This window comes from Aethina tumida, chromosome 1 (assembly GCF_024364675.1).
Source record: "Aethina tumida isolate Nest 87 chromosome 1, icAetTumi1.1, whole genome shotgun sequence".
NCBI lineage: Eukaryota > Metazoa > Arthropoda > Insecta > Coleoptera > Nitidulidae > Aethina > Aethina tumida.
In genome coordinates, this window is record NC_065435.1 from 45,308,715 (window position 1) to 45,330,180 (window position 21,466).

A 21,466-nucleotide genomic window follows, 5' to 3' on the forward strand; every position below is an offset into this window, starting at 1 on the left:
GTTTAGCTACATCTAGTGGACAATTGGTATCTGAAATATATTATAATCTCACTTGAAATCCTTCGCCAAGAAGTCTGTAGAGATTACAAGAAACCTTCCCATCGATATGTACAATACAACAGTAGTAAAATTTTGAATGAAAATTCATATGTATTGTTAGTAGTAGTTACTAATAAACAACTATGTAGACAGCGCAGTTATTTTAACGAGTTACCTCTTCGAAAGAAAGAATGAATGCTCTCATTGTTTATGTAATAAATACTTAAATTTATATTTGTTTAAATTCATATAATCGTAATTTCAAAAAGGAAATATGTTATAGTTGAATGTTCCAAAACACATTCGTAGTTCCCGTCTAATTACCATCTTGTCGTGCCAAACCTCCAGAAGAAACAGGAGCACTGGTCTGTATGTTTGTGCCAGCTTGGTTAAATAATTTTAAATTCACGATTCAATCACTGGATTAGCTATTTTAGCAACCAAAATTAAAGAAATTGTCCTTAAATAAAAATTGAAACTGTGGATTACGACTTTGGATCATATGGAACGCCGTCAGTCCACTCCAGAATCCCACAAGAGTTTAGCCAGACAAGATAGCATTTGGATGAAAAATGCGTATGCGCATTTTGAAGCATGTATCTTTAATTCCTCTTATTTTTGCTTTTTAAAGATTACAAAACTCTGCTAATTATTGAAATTATTAAATTCCTTAACAGTATATAAAGCAAAGAAAGAGAAATTACAGATAAATGTTCCAAAATGCGCATTTGCATTTATCATCCAATTGCTTTCTTGTCTAGCTAAATGTCTTGGGGCAATGGAGCCTTGGAGCGTTGGATTTTTGAAGCCTTCGTCCGTGTGTTAGCTTACTTAAAATCCTTAAAGTAATTTCAAATTCACGATTCAATCACTGGATTAGTTATTTTAGCAACCAAAATTAAAGAAATTGTCCTTAAATAAAATTTGAAACTGTGGATTACGACTTTAGATCATATGGAACGCCGTCAGTCCACTCCAGAATCCCAGAAGAGTTTAGCCAGACAAGATAGCATTTGGATGAAAAATGCGTATGCGCATTTTGAAGCATGTATCTTTAATTCCTCTTATTTTTGCTTTTTAAAGATTACAAAACTCTGCTAATTATTGAAATTATTAAATTCCTTAACAGTATATAAAGCAAAGAAAGAGAAATTACAGATAAATGTTCCAAAATACGCACTTGCATTTATCATCCAATTGCTTTCTTGTCTAGCTAAATGTCTTGGGGAGCCTTGGAACGTTGAAACCTTGGTTCGTGTGCTAGCTTGCTTACAATCCTTAAAGTAATTTCAAAATCACGATTCAATCACTGGATTAGCTATTTTAGCAAACAAAATTAAAGAAATTGTCCTTAAATAAAATTTGAAACTCTGGATTACGACTTTGAATCATATGGAACGCTTTCAGTCCACTCCAGAATCCCACAAGAGTTTAGCCAGACAAGATAGTATTTGGATGAAAAATGTGTATGCGCATTTTGAAGCATGTATCTTTAATTCCTCTTATTTTTGCTTTTTAAAGAGTACAGAACTCTACTAATTATTGAAATTATTAAATTCCTTAACAGTATATAAAGCAAAGAAAGAGAAATTACAGATAAATGTTCCAAAATACGCACTCGTATTTATCACCCAATTGCTTTCTTGCCTAGCTAAATGTCTTGGGGCAATGGAGCCTTGGAGCGTTGGGGCGTTGGAGCGTTGGGGCGTTGGAGCGTTGGATTTTTGAAGCCTTGGTCCGTATGTTAGCTTGCTTAAAATCCTTAAAGTAATTTCAAATTCACGATTCAATCACTGGATTAGTTATTTTAGCAACCAAAATTAAAGAAATTGTCCTTAAATAAAATTTGAAACTGTGGATTACGACTTTAGATCATATGGAACGCCGTCAGTCCACTCCAGAATCCCACAAGAGTTTAGCCAGACAAGATAGCATTTGGATGAAAAATGCGTATGCGCATTTTGAAGCATGTATCTTTAATTCCTCTTATTTTTGCTTTTTAAAGATTACAAAACTCTGCTAATTATTGAAATTATTAAATTCCTTAACAGTATATAAAGCAAAGAAAGAGAAATTACAGATAAATGTTCCAAAATACGCACTCGTATTTATCACCCAATTGCTTTCTTGCCTAGCTAAATGTCTTGGGGCAATGGAGCCTTGGAGCGTTGGGGCGTTGGAGCGTTGGATTTTTGAAGCCTTGGTCCGTATGTTAGCTTGCTTAAAATCCTTAAAGTAATTTCAAATTCACGATTCAATCACTGGATTAGTTATTTTAGCAACCAAAATTAAAGAAATTGTCCTTAAATAAAATTTGAAACTGTGGATTACGACTTTAGATCATATGGAACGCCGTCAGTCCACTCCAGAATCCCACAAGAGTTTAGCCAGACAAGATAGCATTTGGATGAAAAATGCGTATGCGCATTTTGAAGCATGTATCTTTAATTCCTCTTATTTTTGCTTTTTAAAGATTACAAAACTCTGCTAATTATTGAAATTATTAAATTCCTTAACAGTATATAAAGCAAAGAAAGAGAAATTACAGATAAATGTTCCAAAATACGCACTTGCATTTATCATCCAATTGCTTTCTTGTCTAGCTAAATGTCTTGGGGCAATGGAGCCTTGGAGCGTTGGATTTTTGAAGCTTTCGTCCGTGTGTTAGCTTACTTAAAATCCTTAAAGTAATTTCAAATTCACGATTCAATCACTGGATTAGTTATTTTAGCAACCAAAATTAAAGAAATTGTCCTTAAATAAAATTTGAAACTCTAGATTACGACTTTGAATCATATGGAACGTTTTCAGTCCACTCCAGAATCCCACAAGGGTTTAGCCAGACAAGATAGCATTTGGATGAAAAATGTGTATGCGCATTTTGAAGCATGTATCTTTAATTCCTCTTATTTTTGCTTTTTAAAGAGTACAGAACTCTGCTAATTATTGAAATTATTAAATTCCTTAACAGTATATAAAGCAAAGAAAGAGAAATTACAGATAAATGATCCAAAATATGCACTTGCATTTATCATCCAATTGCTTTCTTGCCTAGCTAAATGTCTTGGGGTAATGGAGCCTTGGAGCGTTGGGGCGTTGGAGCGTTGGATTTTTGAAGCCTTGGTCCGTGTGTTAGCTTGCTTAAAATCCTTAAAAATAATTTCAAATTCACGATTCAATCACTGGATTAGTTATTTTAGCAACCAAAATTAAAGAAATTGTCCTTAAATAAAATTTGAAACTGGATTACGACTTTGGATCATATGGAACGCCGTCAGTCCACTCCAGAATCCCACAAGAGTTTAGCCAGACAAGATAGCATTTGGATGAAAAATGCGTATGCGCATTTTGAAGCATGTATCTTTAATTCCTCTTATTTTTGCTTTTTAAAGAGTACAGAACTCTGCTAATTATTGAAATTATTAAATTCCTTAACAGTATATAAAGCAAAGAAAGAGAAATTACAGATAAATGTTCCAAAATACGCACTTGCATTTATCATCCAATTGCTTTCTTGTCTAGCTAAATGTCTTGGGGCAATGGAGCCTTGGAGCGTTGGATTTTTGAAGCCTTCGTCCGTGTGTTAGCTTACTTAAAATCCTTAAAGTAATTTCAAATTCACGATTCAATCACTGGATTAGTTATTTTAGCAACCAAAATTAAAGAAATTGTCCTTAAATAAAATTTGAAACTGTGGATTACGACTTTAGATCATATGGAACGCCGTCAGTCCACTCCAGAATCCCAGAAGAGTTTAGCCAGACAAGATAGCATTTGGATGAAAAATGCGTATGCGCATTTTGAAGCATGTATCTTTAATTCCTCTTATTTTTGCTTTTTAAAGATTACAAAACTCTGCTAATTATTGAAATTATTAAATTCCTTTACAGTCTATAAAGCAAAGAAAGAGAAATTACAGATAAATGTTCCAAAATATGCACTTGCATTTATCATCCAATTGCTTTCTTGTCTAGCTAAATGTCTTGGGGAGCCTTGGAACGTTGAAACCTTGGTTCGTGTGCTAGCTTGCTTACAATCCTTAAAGTAATTTCAAAATCACGATTCAATCACTGGATTAGCTATTTTAGCAACCAAAATTAAAGAAATTGTTCTTAAATAAAATTTGAAACTGGATTACGACTTTGGATCATATGGAACGCCGTCAGTCCACTCCAGAATCCCACAAGAGTTTAGCCAGACAAGATAGCATTTGGATGAAAAATGCGTATGCGCATTTTGAAGCATGTATCTTTAATTCCTCTTATTTTTGCTTTTTAAAGAGTACAAAACTCTGCTAATTATTGAAATTATTAAATTCCTTAACAGTATATAAAGCAAAGAAAGAGAAATTACAGATAAATGATCCAAAATATGCACTTGCATTTATCATCCAATTGCTTTCTTGTCTAGCTAAATGTCTTGGGGAGCCTTGGAACGTTGAAACCTTGGTTCGTGTGCTAGCTTGCTTACAATCCTTAAAGTAATTTCAAAATCACGATTCAATCATTGGATTAGCTATTTTAGCAAACAAAATTAAAGAAATTGTCCTTAAATAAAATTTGAAACTCTGGATTACGACTTTGAATCATATGGAACGCTTTCAGTCCACTCCAGAATCCCACAAGAGTTTATCCAGACAAGATAGCATTTGGATGAAAAATGTGTATGCGCATTTTGAAGCATGTATCTTTAATTCCTCTTATTTTTGCTTTTTAAAGAGTACAGAACTCTGCTAATTATTGAAATTATTAAATTGCTTAACAGTATATAAAGCAAAGAAAGAGAAATTACAGATAAATGTTCCAAAATACGCACTCGTATATATCACCCAATTGCTTTCTTGCCTAGCTAAATGTCTTGGGGCAATGGAGCCTTGGAGCGTTGGAGCGTTGGGGCGTTGGAGCGTTGGATTTTTGAAGCCTTGGTCCGTGTGTTAGCTTGCTTAAAATCCTTAAAGTAATTTCAAATTCACGATTCAATCACTGGATTAGTTATTTTAGCAACCAAAATTAAAGAAATTGTCCTTCAATAAAATTTGAAACTGTGGACTACGACTTTGGATCATATGGAACGCCGTCAGTCCACTCCAGAATCCCACAAGAGTTTAGCCAGACAAGATAGCATTTGGATGAAAAATGCGTATGCGCATTTTGAAGCATGTATCTTTAATTCCTCTTATTTTTGCTTTTTAAAGAGTACAAAACTCTGCTAATTATTGAAATTATTAAATTCCTTAACAGTATATAAAGCAAAGAAAGAGAAATTACAGATAAATGTTCCAAAATACGCACTTGCATTTATCATCCAATTGCTTTCTTGTCTAGCTAAATGTCTTGGGGCAATGGAGCCTTGGAGCGTTGGATTTTTGAAGCCTTCGTCCGTGTGTTAGCTTACTTAAAATCCTTAAAGTAATTTCAAATTCACGATTCAATCACTGGATTAGTTATTTTAGCAACCAAAATTAAAGAAATTGTCCTTAAATAAAATTTGAAACTGTGGATTACGACTTTAGATCATATGGAACGCCGTCAGTCCACTCCAGAATCCCACAAGAGTTTAGCCAGACAAGATAGCATTTGGATGAAAAATGCGTATGCGCATTTTGAAGCATGTATCTTTAATTCCTCTTATTTTTGCTTTTTAAAGATTACAAAACTCTGCTAATTATTGAAATTATTAAATTCCTTTACAGTCTATAAAGCAAAGAAAGAGAAATTACAGATAAATGTTCCAAAATATGCACTTGCATTTATCATCCATTTGCTTTCTTGTCTAGCTAAATGTCTTGGGGAGCCTTGGAACGTTGAAACCTTGGTTCGTGTGCTAGCTTGCTTACAATCCTTAAAGTAATTTCAAAATCACGATTCAATCACTGGATTAGCTATTTTAGCAACCAAAATTAAAGAAATTGTTCTTAAATAAAATTTGAAACTGGATTACGACTTTGGATCATATGGAACGCCGTCAGTCCACTCCAGAATCCCACAAGAGTTTAGCCAGACAAGATAGCATTTGGATGAAAAATGCGTATGCGCATTTTGAAGCATGTATCTTTAATTCCTCTTATTTTTGCTTTTTAAAGAGTACAAAACTCTGCTAATTATTGAAATTATTAAATTCCTTAACAGTATATAAAGCAAAGAAAGAGAAATTACAGATAAATGATCCAAAATATGCACTTGCATTTATCATCCAATTGCTTTCTTGTCTAGCTAAATGTCTTGGGGAGCCTTGGAACGTTGAAACCTTGGTTCGTGTGCTAGCTTGCTTACAATCCTTAAAGTAATTTCAAAATCACGATTCAATCATTGGATTAGCTATTTTAGCAAACAAAATTAAAGAAATTGTCCTTAAATAAAATTTGAAACTCTGGATTACGACTTTGAATCATATGGAACGCTTTCAGTCCACTCCAGAATCCCACAAGAGTTTATCCAGACAAGATAGCATTTGGATGAAAAATGTGTATGCGCATTTTGAAGCATGTATCTTTAATTCCTCTTATTTTTGCTTTTTAAAGAGTACAGAACTCTGCTAATTATTGAAATTATTAAATTGCTTAACAGTATATAAAGCAAAGAAAGAGAAATTACAGATAAATGTTCCAAAATACGCACTCGTATATATCACCCAATTGCTTTCTTGCCTAGCTAAATGTCTTGGGGCAATGGAGCCTTGGAGCGTTGGAGCGTTGGGGCGTTGGAGCGTTGGATTTTTGAAGCCTTGGTCCGTGTGTTAGCTTGCTTAAAATCCTTAAAGTAATTTCAAATTCACGATTCAATCACTGGATTAGTTATTTTAGCAACCAAAATTAAAGAAATTGTCCTTAAATAAAATTTGAAACTGTGGACTACGACTTTGGATCATATGGAACGCCGTCAGTCCACTCCAGAATCCCACAAGAGTTTAGCCAGACAAGATAGCATTTGGATGAAAAATGCGTATGCGCATTTTGAAGCATGTATCTTTAATTCCTCTTATTTTTGCTTTTTAAAGAGTACAAAACTCTGCTAATTATTGAAATTATTAAATTCCTTAACAGTATATAAAGCAAAGAAAGAGAAATTACAGATAAATGTTCCAAAATACGCACTTGCATTTATCATCCAATTGCTTTCTTGTCTAGCTAAATGTCTTGGGGAGCTTTGGAACGTTGAAACCTTGGTTCGTGTGCTAGCTTGCTTACAATCCTTAAAGTAATTTCAAAATCACGATTCAATCACTGGATTAGCTATTTTAGCAACCAAAATTAAAGAAATTGTTCTTAAATAAAATTTGAAACTGTGGATTACGACTTTGGATCATATGGAACGCCGTCAGTCCACTCCAGAATCCCACAAGAGTTTAGCCAGACAAGATAGCATTTGGATGAAAAATGCGTATGCGCATTTTGAAGCATGTATCTTTAATTCCTCTTATTTTTGCTTTTTAAAGAGTACAAAACTCTGCTAATTATTGAAATTATTAAATTCCTTAACAGTATATAAAGCAAAGAAAGAGAAATTACAGATAAATGATCCAAAATATGCACTTGCATTTATCATCCAATTGCTTTCTTGTCTAGCTAAATGTTTTGGGGAGCCTTGGAACGTTGAAACCTTGGTTCGTGTGCTAGCTTGCTTACAATCCTTAAAGTAATTTCAAAATCACGATTCAATCATTGGATTAGCTATTTTAGCAAACAAAATTAAAGAAATTGTCCTTAAATAAAATTTGAAACTCTGGATTACGACTTTGAATCATATGGAACGCTTTCAGTCCACTCCAGAATCCCACAAGAGTTTATCCAGACAAGATAGCATTTGGATGAAAAATGTGTATGCGCATTTTGAAGCATGTATCTTTAATTCCTCTTATTTTTGCTTTTTAAAGAGTACAGAACTCTGCTAATTATTGAAATTATTAAATTGCTTAACAGTATATAAAGCAAAGAAAGAGAAATTACAGATAAATGTTCCAAAATACGCACTCGTATATATCACCCAATTGCTTTCTTGCCTAGCTAAATGTCTTGGGGCAATGGAGCCTTGGAGCGTTGGAGCGTTGGGGCGTTGGAGCGTTGGATTTTTGAAGCCTTGGTCCGTGTGTTAGCTTGCTTAAAATCCTTAAAGTAATTTCAAATTCACGATTCAATCACTGGATTAGTTATTTTAGCAACCAAAATTAAAGAAATTGTCCTTAAATAAAATTTGAAACTGTGGACTACGACTTTGGATCATATGGAACGCCGTCAGTCCACTCCAGAATCCCACAAGAGTTTAGCCAGACAAGATAGCATTTGGATGAAAAATGCGTATGCGCATTTTGAAGCATGTATCTTTAATTCCTCTTATTTTTGCTTTTTAAAGAGTACAAAACTCTGCTAATTATTGAAATTATTAAATTCCTTAACAGTATATAAAGCAAAGAAAGAGAAATTACAGATAAATGTTCCAAAATACGCACTTGCATTTATCATCCAATTGCTTTCTTGTCTAGCTAAATGTCTTGGGGAGCTTTGGAACGTTGAAACCTTGGTTCGTGTGCTAGCTTGCTTACAATCCTTAAAGTAATTTCAAAATCACGATTCAATCACTGGATTAGCTATTTTAGCAACCAAAATTAAAGAAATTGTTCTTAAATAAAATTTGAAACTGTGGATTACGACTTTGGATCATATGGAACGCCGTCAGTCCACTCCAGAATCCCACAAGAGTTTAGCCAGACAAGATAGCATTTGGATGAAAAATGCGTATGCGCATTTTGAAGCATGTATCTTTAATTCCTCTTATTTTTGCTTTTTAAAGAGTACAAAACTCTGCTAATTATTGAAATTATTAAATTCCTTAACAGTATATAAAGCAAAGAAAGAGAAATTACAGATAAATGTTCCAAAATACGCACTTGCATTTATCATCCAATTGCTTTCTTGTCTAGCTAAATGTCTTGGGGCAATGGAGCCTTGGAGCGTTGGATTTTTGAAGCCTTCGTCCGTGTGTTAGCTTACTTAAAATCCTTAAAGTAATTTCAAATTCACGATTCAATCACTGGATTAGTTATTTTAGCAACCAAAATTAAAGAAATTGTCCTTAAATAAAATTTGAAACTGTGGATTACGACTTTAGATCATATGGAACGCCGCCAGAATCCCACAAGAGTTTAGCCAGACAAGATAGCATTTGGATGAAAAATGCGTATGCGCATTTTGAAGCATGTATCTTTAATTCCTCTTATTTTTGCTTTTTAAAGATTACAAAACTCTGCTAATTATTGAAATTATTAAATTCCTTAACAGTATATAAAGCAAAGAAAGAGAAATTACAGATAAATGTTCCAAAATACGCACTTGCATTTATCATCCAATTGCTTTCTTGTCTAGCTAAATGTCTTGGGGAGCCTTGGAACGTTGAAACCTTGGTTCGTGTGCTAGCTTGCTTACAATCCTTAAAGTAATTTCAAATTCACGATTCAATCACTGGAGTAGCTATTTTAGCAAACAAAATTAAAGAAATGGTCCTTAAATAAAATTTGAAACTCTGGATTACGACTTTGAATCATATGGAACGCTTTCAGTCCACTCCACAATCCCACAAGAGTTTAGCCAGACAAGATAGCATTTGGATGAAAAATGCGTATGCGCATTTTGAAGCATGTATCTTTAATTCCTCTTATTTTTGCTTTTTAAAGATTACAAAACTGCTAATTATTGAAATTATTAAATTCCTTAGCAGTATATAAAGCAAAGAAAGAGAAATTACAGATAAATGTTCCAAAATACGCACTTGCATTTATCATCCAATTGCTTTCTTGTCTAGCTAAATGTCTTGGGGAGCCTTGGAACGTTGAAACCTTGGTTCGTGTGCTAGCTTGCTTACAATCCTTAAAGTAATTTCAAAATCAGGATTCAATCACTGGATTAGCTATTTTAGCAAACAAAATTAAAGAAATTGTCCTTAAATAAAATTTGAAACTCTGGATTACGACTTTGAATCATATGGAACGCTTTCAGCCAACTCCAGTATCCCACAAGAGTTTAACCAGAGAAGACAGCATTTGGACGAAAAATGTGTATGTGCAATTTGAAAGATCTATCTTTAATATTTCTCCTCTTTAATCTTTAAATATCATAGAAATTCTGCAAAATTTTGAGATAAATTAACAGATGATTCTTTACTCTCCAAAAATCAAAGGGAAGAGATGTTATAGGTAAATTTTCCAAAGCACACATTCCTATTTTTCGCTCAATTGCTATCTTATCATGCCAAATCTCCAGAGGATACAAGAGCGCTGGTCTACTTAGAGATCATATACTACAACTTTCGTTGACGGATTAACTATTAACGAACAAAATTAAGGAAATTTACTTCATGTGGCATTTTCGCAATTTAAAGCTCGCGTCTATTCCTACTGTACCGGAGAGGTAACATTTAAAATATGCGATCTGTCAAGTTATACATTAATAAAGCTAACTATTTCCTGAACATTGGGCTACATTCAAATATTAATTTTACGTTTCCTTTTCTAGAAACTTATCTTTCATTGAAACTTTAAAAACTTTGCCACTGATATTTAAAATATCATAACAATACACACAATATTCTTCGTTTGTGGTGTTCTGTAAGGTATAAATTAGATCGTGTTTCTTAAGAAAATTATAAAAGTTGTTTTTTTTCCATTCATAAAATTTGCGTTTATCATTGTTACTCACTTCGAGTTTCAAATTGGTCCATGTATTATTTTCCTTTATATGTATAATTCTTGTTGGCAAACTCAGGTTCAAATTTCTTCTGACAAACAACTACCAATATTGCCACTTTCCGCAGTCTTATTCTTGGAAATTGAGTCTTGGAATATTTAATGCTACTTGGAAAGGTATCTGAAAAAAATGTGTGTATGTTGAAGATGTATGTATATGGACAATCGTGCAGAATTTTTCATTGATGAAAAATTTATTTTAATTTATTATATCCGAGGGTAAATATATAATTTGTTACCTTAAGTTGAGTGGCACTATCATTTTCACTTAGAAATGGGATTTCTTATGCTTTCAATTTTTCTTCGGAATTGAACAAAGGCGATTGATGTATACTATTGATACTTTCTGTGAATCTGAAACAACGACGACAAAAAATTATATTTAAAACTATTACAAATAAATTATAAAACTATCAAATTTATAACACTTGTATATTGTATTGTCTCTGCATTCAGATTATATTGAAGTTACCTTCAATTACTGTATCGGAAGAATATTCAAATGAAACTTCACAATGTGTCTGAACTTTATAATACTTAATTGTGATTAATTTATAGTGGACTAGTTTATTTATATTTAAGTGTAATTTGTATTTATAATAAGAAAAATGTGTTAATGTAAATTTGTTTACCTTAAGTTGAGAATTCGCCTCTTGACTCGTTAATCTCCTGTTGGAAGTTGGATTGCTTGTACTTGCAATCTCTCTGCTGCACGAACTGAAGTAACGACGACTAAAATTGTACGCTGTTGACATTTAAAACCATGGTGAAAAACAAACTCTAAAACAATGTCAAATTTATGGCACACTTGATTGACGTAAAATATTAAAGAGTGGGGAGGTTACTATGGTAAAAAACATCCGAATGTACACACTTGATTTGGACAAAATATGAGCGATACGGGAGTTTTTAGGACATTTTGATTTTTGTCATACTTAACGACGAATTTATATTTTACCTCAATTATGTTTTCTGCCTAAATCATAATGAAAATTAAGTTCTAATGTAAAATGAGAAATTTAACAAGTTCAAATAAATTACAAACTAATTCAATCATATATAAGTGCACTGTATATATAATAAGAGTAATGTATTAATATAATATATAATATAAATCATATTTAAGTGTACTTTGTATATAAGAGAAATGTATTAATATAATATAACTCACCTCGAATTGTGCTGAATAGGCTTTTAGACTTGTTAAATTTTAGTCGGATAAGGGATTGCTGGTACTTGCAGCCTCTCGGTTGCAGAACTGCAACGACGACTAAAATTGTATGCTGTTGATATATAAAACTATGGTGAAAAACAAATTGTAAAACAATGGCAAATTTATGGCACACTTGATTGAGGTAAAATATTAAAGAGTGGGGAGGTTACTATGGTAAAAAACATCCGAATCTACATACTTGATTTGTGAAAAATATGAGTTGTACGGGAATTTATAGGGCATTTTGATTTTTGTCATACTTAACGACGATTTATATTTTACTCCAGTTATGTTTTCTGCCTAAATCATAATGAAAATTAAGTCTTATTGTATATGAGAAATTTAACAAGTTCAAATAAATTACTATTCAACTCAATCATATTTAAGTGTACTTTATATTTATAATAAGAGAAATGTATTAATATAATATAACTCACCTCGAATAGAGCTGAATAGGCTTTTAGACTTGTTATATTTGAGTCGGGTGTAGGATTGCTTGTACTTGCAATCTCTCTGCTGCAGAACTAAAATGACGACTAAAATTGTATGCTGTTGATATATAAAACTATGGTGAAAAACAAATTGTAAAACAATGGCAAATTTATGGCACACTTGATTGAGGTAAAATATTAAAGAGTGGGGAGGTTACTATGGCAAAAAAACATCCGAATCTACATACTTGATTTGTGAAAAATATGAGTCGTACGGGAATTTATAGGGCATTTTGATTTTTGTCATACTTAACGACGATTTATATTTTACCCCAGTTATGTTTTCTGCCTAAATCATAATGAAAATTAAGTCTTATTGTAAATGAGAAATTTAACAAGTTCAAATAAATTACTATCCAACTCAATCATATTTAAGTGTACTTTGTATTTATAATGAGAGAAATGTATTAATATAATATAACTCACCTCGGATTGAGCTGAATAGGCTTTTAGACTTGTTACATTTGAGTCGGATGTAGGATTGCTTGTACTTGCAATCTCTCGGCTGCAGAACTGAAACGACGACTAAAATTGTATGCTGTTGATATATAAAACTATGGTGAAAAACAAATTGTAAAACAATGGCAAATTTATGCACACTTGATTGAGGTAAAATTTTAAAGAGTGGGGAGGTTACTATGGCAAAAAAACATCCGAATCTACATACTTGATTTGTTAAAATATGAGTCGTACGGGAATTAATAGGGCATTTTGATTTTTGTCATACTTAACGACGATTTATATTTTACCCCAGTTATGTTTTCTGCCTAAATCATAATGAAAATTAAGTCTTATTGTAAATGAGAAATTTAACAAGTTCAAATAAATTACTATTCAACTCAATCATATTTAAGTGTACTTTATATTTATAATAAGAGAAATGTATTAATATAATATAACTCACCTCGAATTGAGCTGAATAGGCTTTTAGACTTGTTACATTTGAGTCGGATGTAGGATTGCTTGTACCTGCAATCTCTCTGCTGCAGAACTGAAATGACGACTAAAATTGTATGCTGTTGATATATAAAACTATGGTGAAAAACAAATTGTAAAACAATGGCAAATTTATGGCACACTTGATTGAGGTAAAATATTAAAGAGTGGGGAGGTTACTATGGTACAAAACATCCGAATCTACATACTTGATTTGTGAAAAATATGAGTTGTACGGGAATTTATAGGGCATTTTGATTTTTGTCATATACTTAACGACGATTTATATTTTACCCCAGTTGTTTTCTGCCTAAATCATAATGAAAATTAAGTCTTACTGTAAATGAGAAATTTAACAAGTTCAAATAAATTACTATTCAACTCAATCATATTTAAGTGTACTTTATATTTATAATAAGAGAAATGTATTAATATAATATAACTCACCTCGAATTGAGCTGAATAGGCTTTTAGACTTGTTACATTTGAGTCGGATGTAGGATTGCTTGTACTTGCAATCTCTCGGCTGCAGAACTGAAACGACGACTAAAATTGTATGCTGTTGATATATAAAACTATGGTGAAAAACAAATTGTAAAACAATGGCAAATTTATGCACACTTGATTGAGGTAAAATTTTAAAGAGTGGGGAGGTTACTATGGCAAAAAAACATCCGAATCTACATACTTGATTTGTTAAAATATGAGTCGTACGGGAATTAATAGGGCATTTTGATTTTTGTCATACTTAACGACGATTTATATTTTACCCCAGTTATGTTTTCTGCCTAAATCATAATGAAAATTAAGTCTTATTGTAAATGAGAAATTTAACAAGTTCAAATAAATTACTATTCAACTCAATCATATTTAAGTGTACTTTATATTTATAATAAGAGAAATGTATTAATATAATATAACTCACCTCGAATTGAGCTGAATAGGCTTTTAGACTTGTTACATTTGAGTCGGATGTAGGATTGCTTGTACCTGCAATCTCTCTGCTGCAGAACTGAAATGACGACTAAAATTGTATGCTGTTGATATATAAAACTATGGTGAAAAACAAATTGTAAAACAATGGCAAATTTATGGCACACTTGATTGAGGTAAAATATTAAAGAGTGGGGAGGTTACTATGGTACAAAACATCCGAATCTACATACTTGATTTGTGAAAAATATGAGTTGTACGGGAATTTATAGGGCATTTTGATTTTTGTCATATACTTAACGACGATTTATATTTTACCCCAGTTGTTTTCTGCCTAAATCATAATGAAAATTAAGTCTTACTGTAAATGAGAAATTTAACAAGTTCAAATAAATTACTATTCAACTCAATCATATTTAAGTGTACTTTATATTTATAATAAGAGAAATGTATTAATATAATATAACTCACCTCGAATTGAGCTGAATAGGCTTTTAGACTTGTTACATTTGAGTCGGATGTAGGATTGCTTGTACTTGCAATCTCTCGGCTGCAGAACTGAAACGACGACTAAAATTGTATGCTGTTGATATATAAAACTATGGTGAAAAACAAATTGTAAAACAATGGCAAATTTATGCACACTTGATTGAGGTAAAATTTTAAAGAGTGGGGAGGTTACTATGGCAAAAAAACATCCGAATCTACATACTTGATTTGTTAAAATATGAGTCGTACGGGAATTAATAGGGCATTTTGATTTTTGTCATACTTAACGACGATTTATATTTTACCCCAGTTATGTTTTCTGCCTAAATCATAATGAAAATTAAGTCTTATTGTAAATGAGAAATTTAACAAGTTCAAATAAATTACTATTCAACTCAATCATATTTAAGTGTACTTTATATTTATAATAAGAGAAATGTATTAATATAATATAACTCACCTCGAATTGAGCTGAATAGGCTTTTAGACTTGTTACATTTGAGTCGGATGTAGGATTGCTTGTACTTGCAATCTCTCTGCTGCAGAACTGAAATGACGACTAAAATTGTATGCTGTTGATATATAAAACTATGGTGAAAAACAAATTGTAAAACAATGGCAAATTTATGGCACACTTGATTGAGGTAAAATATTAAAGAGTGGGGAGGTTACTATGGTAAAAAACATCCGAATCTACATACTTGATTTGTGAAAAATATGAGTAGTACGGAAATTTATAGGGCATTTTGATTTTTGTCATATACTTAACGACGATTTATATTTTACCCCAGTTATGTTTTCTGCCTAAATCATAATGAAAATTAAGACTTATTGTAAATGAGAAATTTAACAAGTTCAAATAAATTACTATCCAACTCGATCATATTTAAGTGTACTTTGTATTTATAATGAGAGAAATGTATTAATATAATATAACTCACCTCGGATTGAGCTGAATAGGCTTTTAGACTTGTTACATTTGAGTCGGATGTAGGATTGCTTGTACTTGCAATCTCTCTGCTGCAGAACTGAAATGACGACTAAAATTGTATGCTGTTGATATATAAAACTATGGTGAAAAACAAATTGTAAAACAATGGCAAATTTATGGCACACTTGATTGAGGTAAAATATTAAAGAGTGGGGAGGTTACTATGGTAAAAAACATCCGAATCTACATACTTGATTTGTGAAAAATATGAGTAGTACGGAAATTTATAGGGCATTTTGATTTTTGTCATATACTTAACGACGATTTATATTTTACCCCAGTTATGTTTTCTGCCTAAATCATAATGAAAATTAAGACTTATTGTAAATGAGAAATTTAACAAGTTCAAATAAATTACTATCCAACTCAATCATATTTAAGTGTACTTTGTATTTATAATGAGAGAAATGTATTAATATAATATAACTCACCTCGGATTGAGCTGAATAGGCTTTTAGACTTGTTACATTTGAGTCGGATGTAGGATTGCTTGTACTTGCAATCTCTCTGCTGCAGAACTGAAATGACGACTAAAATTGTATGCTGTTGATATATAAAACTATGGTGAAAAACAAATTGTAAAACAATGGCAAATTTATGGCACACTTGATTGAGGTAAAATATTAAAGAGTGGGGAGGTTACTATGGTAAAAAACATCCGAATCTACATACTTGATTTGTGAAAAATATGAGTTGTACGGAAATTTATAGGGCATTTTGATTTTTGTCATATACTTAACGACGATTTATATTTTACCCCAGTTATGTTTTCTGCCTAAATCATAATGAAAATTAAGACTTATTGTAAATGAGAAATTTAACAAGTTCAAATAAATTACTATCCAACTCAATCATATTTAAGTGTACTTTGTATTTATAATGAGAGAAATGTATTAATATAATATAACTCACCTCGGATTGAGCTGAATAGGCTTTTAGACTTGTTACATTTGAGTCGGATGTAGGATTGCTTGTACTTGCAATCTCTCTGCTGCAGAACTGAAATGACGACTAAAATTGCTGTTGATATATAAAACTATGGTGAAAAACAAATTGTAAAACAATGGCAAATTTATGGCACACTTGATCGAGGTAAAATATTAAAGAGTGGGGAGGTTACTATGGTAAAAAACATGTACTCACTTGATTTTTGTAAAATATCAGTGGGAAGGGAGTTTTGTGGATTTTTGTCAAACTTAATACCGAATTTATATTTCGTTTCAATGTAATGACTCTTCTTATTGTAAAATGAGAAATTTAATAGATTCAATTAAATTACTCATTCAATCGTATTTAAAAGTATTTTGAGTTTCTGGTAAGAAACATGTATTAAAATAAATTAACTCACTTCAAGTTAAGTTGAATTGGTTTCTGAACTTGTTAATATTCAGTTGTGGGGATTACTTGTACTTGTAATCTATTTGCTGCAGAACTGAAATAACTACTATTTGTATTGTATGATGTTGATATTTAAAACTATGGTGAAAGACAAATTGTGAAACGTTGTTAAATTTATGGCAGGTAAGAAATTAAAAAGTGGGGGCTTTCTATAGTAAAAAATCTAGTTTGATTTTTATAAAATATCAGTAAATACATTTGATTTTTGTTAAACTACGTCTTTATATTTTATTTCAATATTATGTTTTCTGCATAAATCATCATGAACATTAAATCTTGAATAATGAGAAATTTAACATGGTCAAATACATTAACATATTTTAATATGTTTATTTATCAAACTAATAATGTACTTTTATTAAAGTTACTTTCCTTTACTTGCGACAGGTGTCGCAACCACCGCGTTTTACAAAAATTTCAAGTTAAAATTTCTGTTTCTGATTTTCCTTGGTGTTCAGCCCTACCATCAATAGATGACACTGTTACACAGTAGTCCTAACGTCCAATTGGGGTAGTTAACAGAGACGTAGAACATTAGTTCAAAATCGATGACGTTTACCCCCACTCAATCGAAATGCACATACCATTCGATTGAAAATATATATCATGTTTTAATTAGATGGAATTGGACAGTATTAGTAATATGTTTGATGTGTGTAGTGTATAAATTAAGCAACATAAACCAAAATTAGTTTTGGATTTTTAATTTTATTTAATTATCAACATGAATTTGGACAGGAAGTATTACAATTTTTTGGAAGATAGAAGAAAGGAAGCAAGTACCCTTTTATTTATTTCCAAACGAATTAAAGCCACAAAAGCTTTTCAACAAGAAGTAACACCTACACCAAGTTCTCACAAAAATGATGTGCTTCAAAGTAGAAAGATTCAAGACCTTTTAATAACAGTAAGAATTTTTATAAAAATCAAATATTAATTAATGCGTGAAACTATTCCAGCTGGCTCATAAACAAAACGTTAGCAAATCCGATTTAGAAAAGAAAGTTAAGGAGATTCTAGATGAAATAGGTTACAATAAAAATTTTAAAGTTATTCGATCATTAGGATTGGTGTTAACTAAAATTTGTATGAAGATATGCTCTGGACTTTATTTAAATGTTGAAGGATTAAATAAGGTAAGTTGATGTAAAATTGACATATAATGAATTACAATATAATTGTAATATAACAACAATTTAAGAATATACTTATAGATTTAAATACACATATGGGAAAAAGCTTTTAATATAATTATACACTATACATTCTATAATAACTAGATACAATCTAGTGTTCAAAGTTTAAAAGTAATCAAAATGATTGGAATAGGAGGTTGAAGTCAATATCAAGATTTATTTTATATGATATTATTTACAATTGAAAGGAAGTTCCAAGTTCAAATATGTGATAAGAGTGTTATAATATGTTTATAAACTTTAAAAATAATATTTATACACATGATTAAAATAGATGATATTTTTATTTCTATTGTTTCAATGAGATAATTGATAAGAATATTTATTTTAGTTTTTATATAAACTGTACTAAAAATACATTTAATTAAATCTCCACAAATTAATGAATAAAAAATACTTAAATTTAAAATATATTGTTTTAGCTTAGAAATAGTATGGGAAATTGTCCTGTTATTTTTGTCCCCAGTCATAGAAGTTATGCAGATTTCATACAACTTTCATATGTATGTTTTACTTTTGATATAGCTATACCTGCTATAGCAGCAGGCATGGGTAAGTGCATATAACGATTTTTAATATTTATCGTCAACAATAAATTTCAAGGATTTTCGTTAACCTGTAGGTTCATAATAAATATTTACACGCTTGACATTTAAACGATTATAACTGATTGAGAAAAAAATCTATAAACCTTTAAAAATTTAAGTGTTTTAACTAATTTGACAGTTCTGATGAAAAGTACCATTTGTACGATAATATTTTTTATGTTAAATTATCTGTTCTATTTTTTAATATTTTTACTATAATATTATTTATATCGTAAAATTAAACATCTTATTCTTGTGTTAAATTATTAAAATATTTTAGATTTTCATAGTATGTGGGGTATGGGTAAAATATTGAGAGATACCGGAGCATTTTATATGAGACGTTCCTATAATGATGATAGCTTATATTGGACTACTTTTAAACAGTATGTTTATCAGTTAGTTTCAAAAGGTGATTTACCCATTGAATTTTTTATAGAAGGAACGAGAAGTCGAAGCGGCAAATCTTTAACACCAAAATATGGTAAATTAATCATACGAATTTTTAAAATCAGTGTGCATTAATTAATATTTTAGGTTTAATTTCAATGATATTGAAAGCATTTTTCCTAGCTCAAGTACCTGATATTCTATTTGTTCCAATAAGCATATGCTATGACAGACTCCTAGAAGAGAACCTATTTGCCTTTGAACATTTAGGCATTCCTAAGCCAAAGGAGACTACTAAAGGATTTTTCAAGTCGTTGAAGATAATGAAAGAAAAATACGGTGACACGTACATTCATTTTGGAACTCCGATTTCAGCCAAGGAAACGTTTGGCGACAAACTCGACAGATCTGTTCATAACTTGGCACCTATACATGAACAGGAGATTACAGAAAAAGAAAAAAGTCTGATTCCATCCTTGGGTCATCAAATTGTCCGTTGCCAACAAAAAGACTCCATTATAAATGTGTTCAATTTAATAGCATTGGATCTAAACAATAATTTGACAAACTCTAAAAAATGTTCGACGCTTGATGAAATGCAGAAACAAATATCAATACTTAAAAACGCTTTGGAAACATTAGGAGCGTATGTGGCTTATAGAGACAATAATGATTTTGAAAATGCCTTGGCTGTTCACGAAAATTTAGTGCGTGTAGATAAAGACGGCTTGGTCAACCTTGTTTTTAACGACATTGTTTTGGATGTTGCCCTGAAACCTGAGAAAATGAAAGGATTTTTACTGTCAGGGAAAACTATGACGCGGGCTATACCTTTTATAATGTTGCAAACTTATGTCAATCCAACATTGCACTTCTTCTCAGATGTGGCTTTACTGATAATTATTTTGAAAAACAACAGCATGTCTAAAGGTATTTTCAAATAATTATGGACAATATTCATTATATTATTATGTTTTATTATATTTTAGATGTATTATTTGAGAAATTCGTTTTTCTTAAGAAGCTCTTTGCGTTTGAATTTGTTGTATTTGACCCATGGATTGAACAGGTTTATAAATCATCTACGTTTAACTATTTTATTTTAACATATATTTTTTTTAGGATTTTGATAGAGCCATAACATTGGCGTTAAAATTGCATTGTATTAAAGATAATAGTGGACTGTGGATGTTGGATAACAATGAATATTTACAAAGTGTATTCTGCAGCAGTATTGAACCATTCTTTTTATCATATTATACTGTACTATTAGTTCTAGAGGTAATCCTTACTTTTTATAAAAAACTTGCAAATTTGCAATTGTAATTTTTAGCGGATTCCGGGATCATGTCAAGAAAAGACTATATTCGTCAGAACACAACAAATATTGGAGAATGCCTTAAATGAGCCAAACCATTTTATACACCCATATTCAATGAGTCTTGAAACCCATGCAAACTGTTTAAACTCACTGTCTAGTCAGAAAGCTTTAATTAAAAGTAGAAGAAGTGGTAAAATTGTATATGAGGTGAATGGAAGTCACATTTGTGCCATAAAAGACAAACTAGGTAATTGATATTTAATAATTAGACATTTTTACTACCTTATTGTATAGTGTATATAATGTACAAAATATATATTTTTATTTTCAGGAATGTATCTCCCGTTGCCGCGTCTAACTGTCAGCATTACGATTCATGAACGTATTATGAACAAATTATAAGTATTATGTTTTCACGTGCGTGTTTTTTAAGATATTCTACAACAGTTTTTGTAAATTTTGTTATTGTTTATATTTGTGATTTTATATTGTTACCGTTTTATTAATAAATTTTAGAAAAATCTTGTGTTGTATTGATATAAAATATCTGAACTATTTAATTTTTAATTTAATTATATGATAACAAATGTAGTTGATATGTAGAACCATAAAACTATCTAAATTAAATGATAAATTTTAATAAGCAGCTTGATAATCATTGTATGGAGTGACCCATTAAAGGGAAAAAACTCTGACAATATCCAAAAACACGTTAATTTTGTTTGTTAGTGGGACAAGTTTTGATGTA

At 31.1% G+C, this 21,466-nt stretch overlaps 2 protein-coding genes across 3 annotated transcripts; one reads left to right on the plus strand and one right to left on the minus strand.

Annotated features, from left to right (window-relative positions):
• Positions 1-11,411: 11,411 nt before the first annotated feature.
• On the minus strand, positions 11,412-17,832 carry LOC126265864 (putative protein TPRXL). The gene is made up of 12 exons (XM_049968750.1): positions 17,809-17,832; positions 16,739-16,825; positions 16,258-16,344; positions 15,777-15,863; positions 15,296-15,382; positions 14,818-14,904; positions 14,339-14,425; positions 13,861-13,947; positions 13,382-13,468; positions 12,904-12,990; positions 12,424-12,510; positions 11,412-11,553 (listed from the first exon to the last, which is right to left on the minus strand). Exons 1-12 carry the CDS (start codon positions 17,830-17,832, stop codon positions 11,506-11,508), a joined length of 942 nt encoding a protein of 313 aa, XP_049824707.1. The 3' UTR covers positions 11,412-11,505.
• Positions 17,807-21,241, plus strand: LOC109602862 (dihydroxyacetone phosphate acyltransferase). 2 transcript variants are annotated; one of them, XM_049964266.1, is made up of 9 exons: positions 17,807-18,131; positions 18,184-18,360; positions 18,843-18,972; positions 19,288-19,491; positions 19,545-20,327; positions 20,387-20,466; positions 20,520-20,678; positions 20,731-20,965; positions 21,050-21,241. In XM_049964266.1, exons 1-9 carry the CDS (start codon positions 17,949-17,951, stop codon positions 21,118-21,120), a joined length of 2,022 nt encoding a protein of 673 aa, XP_049820223.1. In that variant the 5' UTR covers positions 17,807-17,948; the 3' UTR covers positions 21,121-21,241. The 2 variants fall into 2 exon arrangements, with proteins under 2 accessions (XP_049820223.1, XP_049820228.1); XM_049964271.1 differs by lacking the exon at positions 17,807-18,131 and having other exon boundaries at positions 18,336-18,360; positions 18,848-18,972.
• The last annotated feature ends 225 nt before the right edge of the window (positions 21,242-21,466 follow it).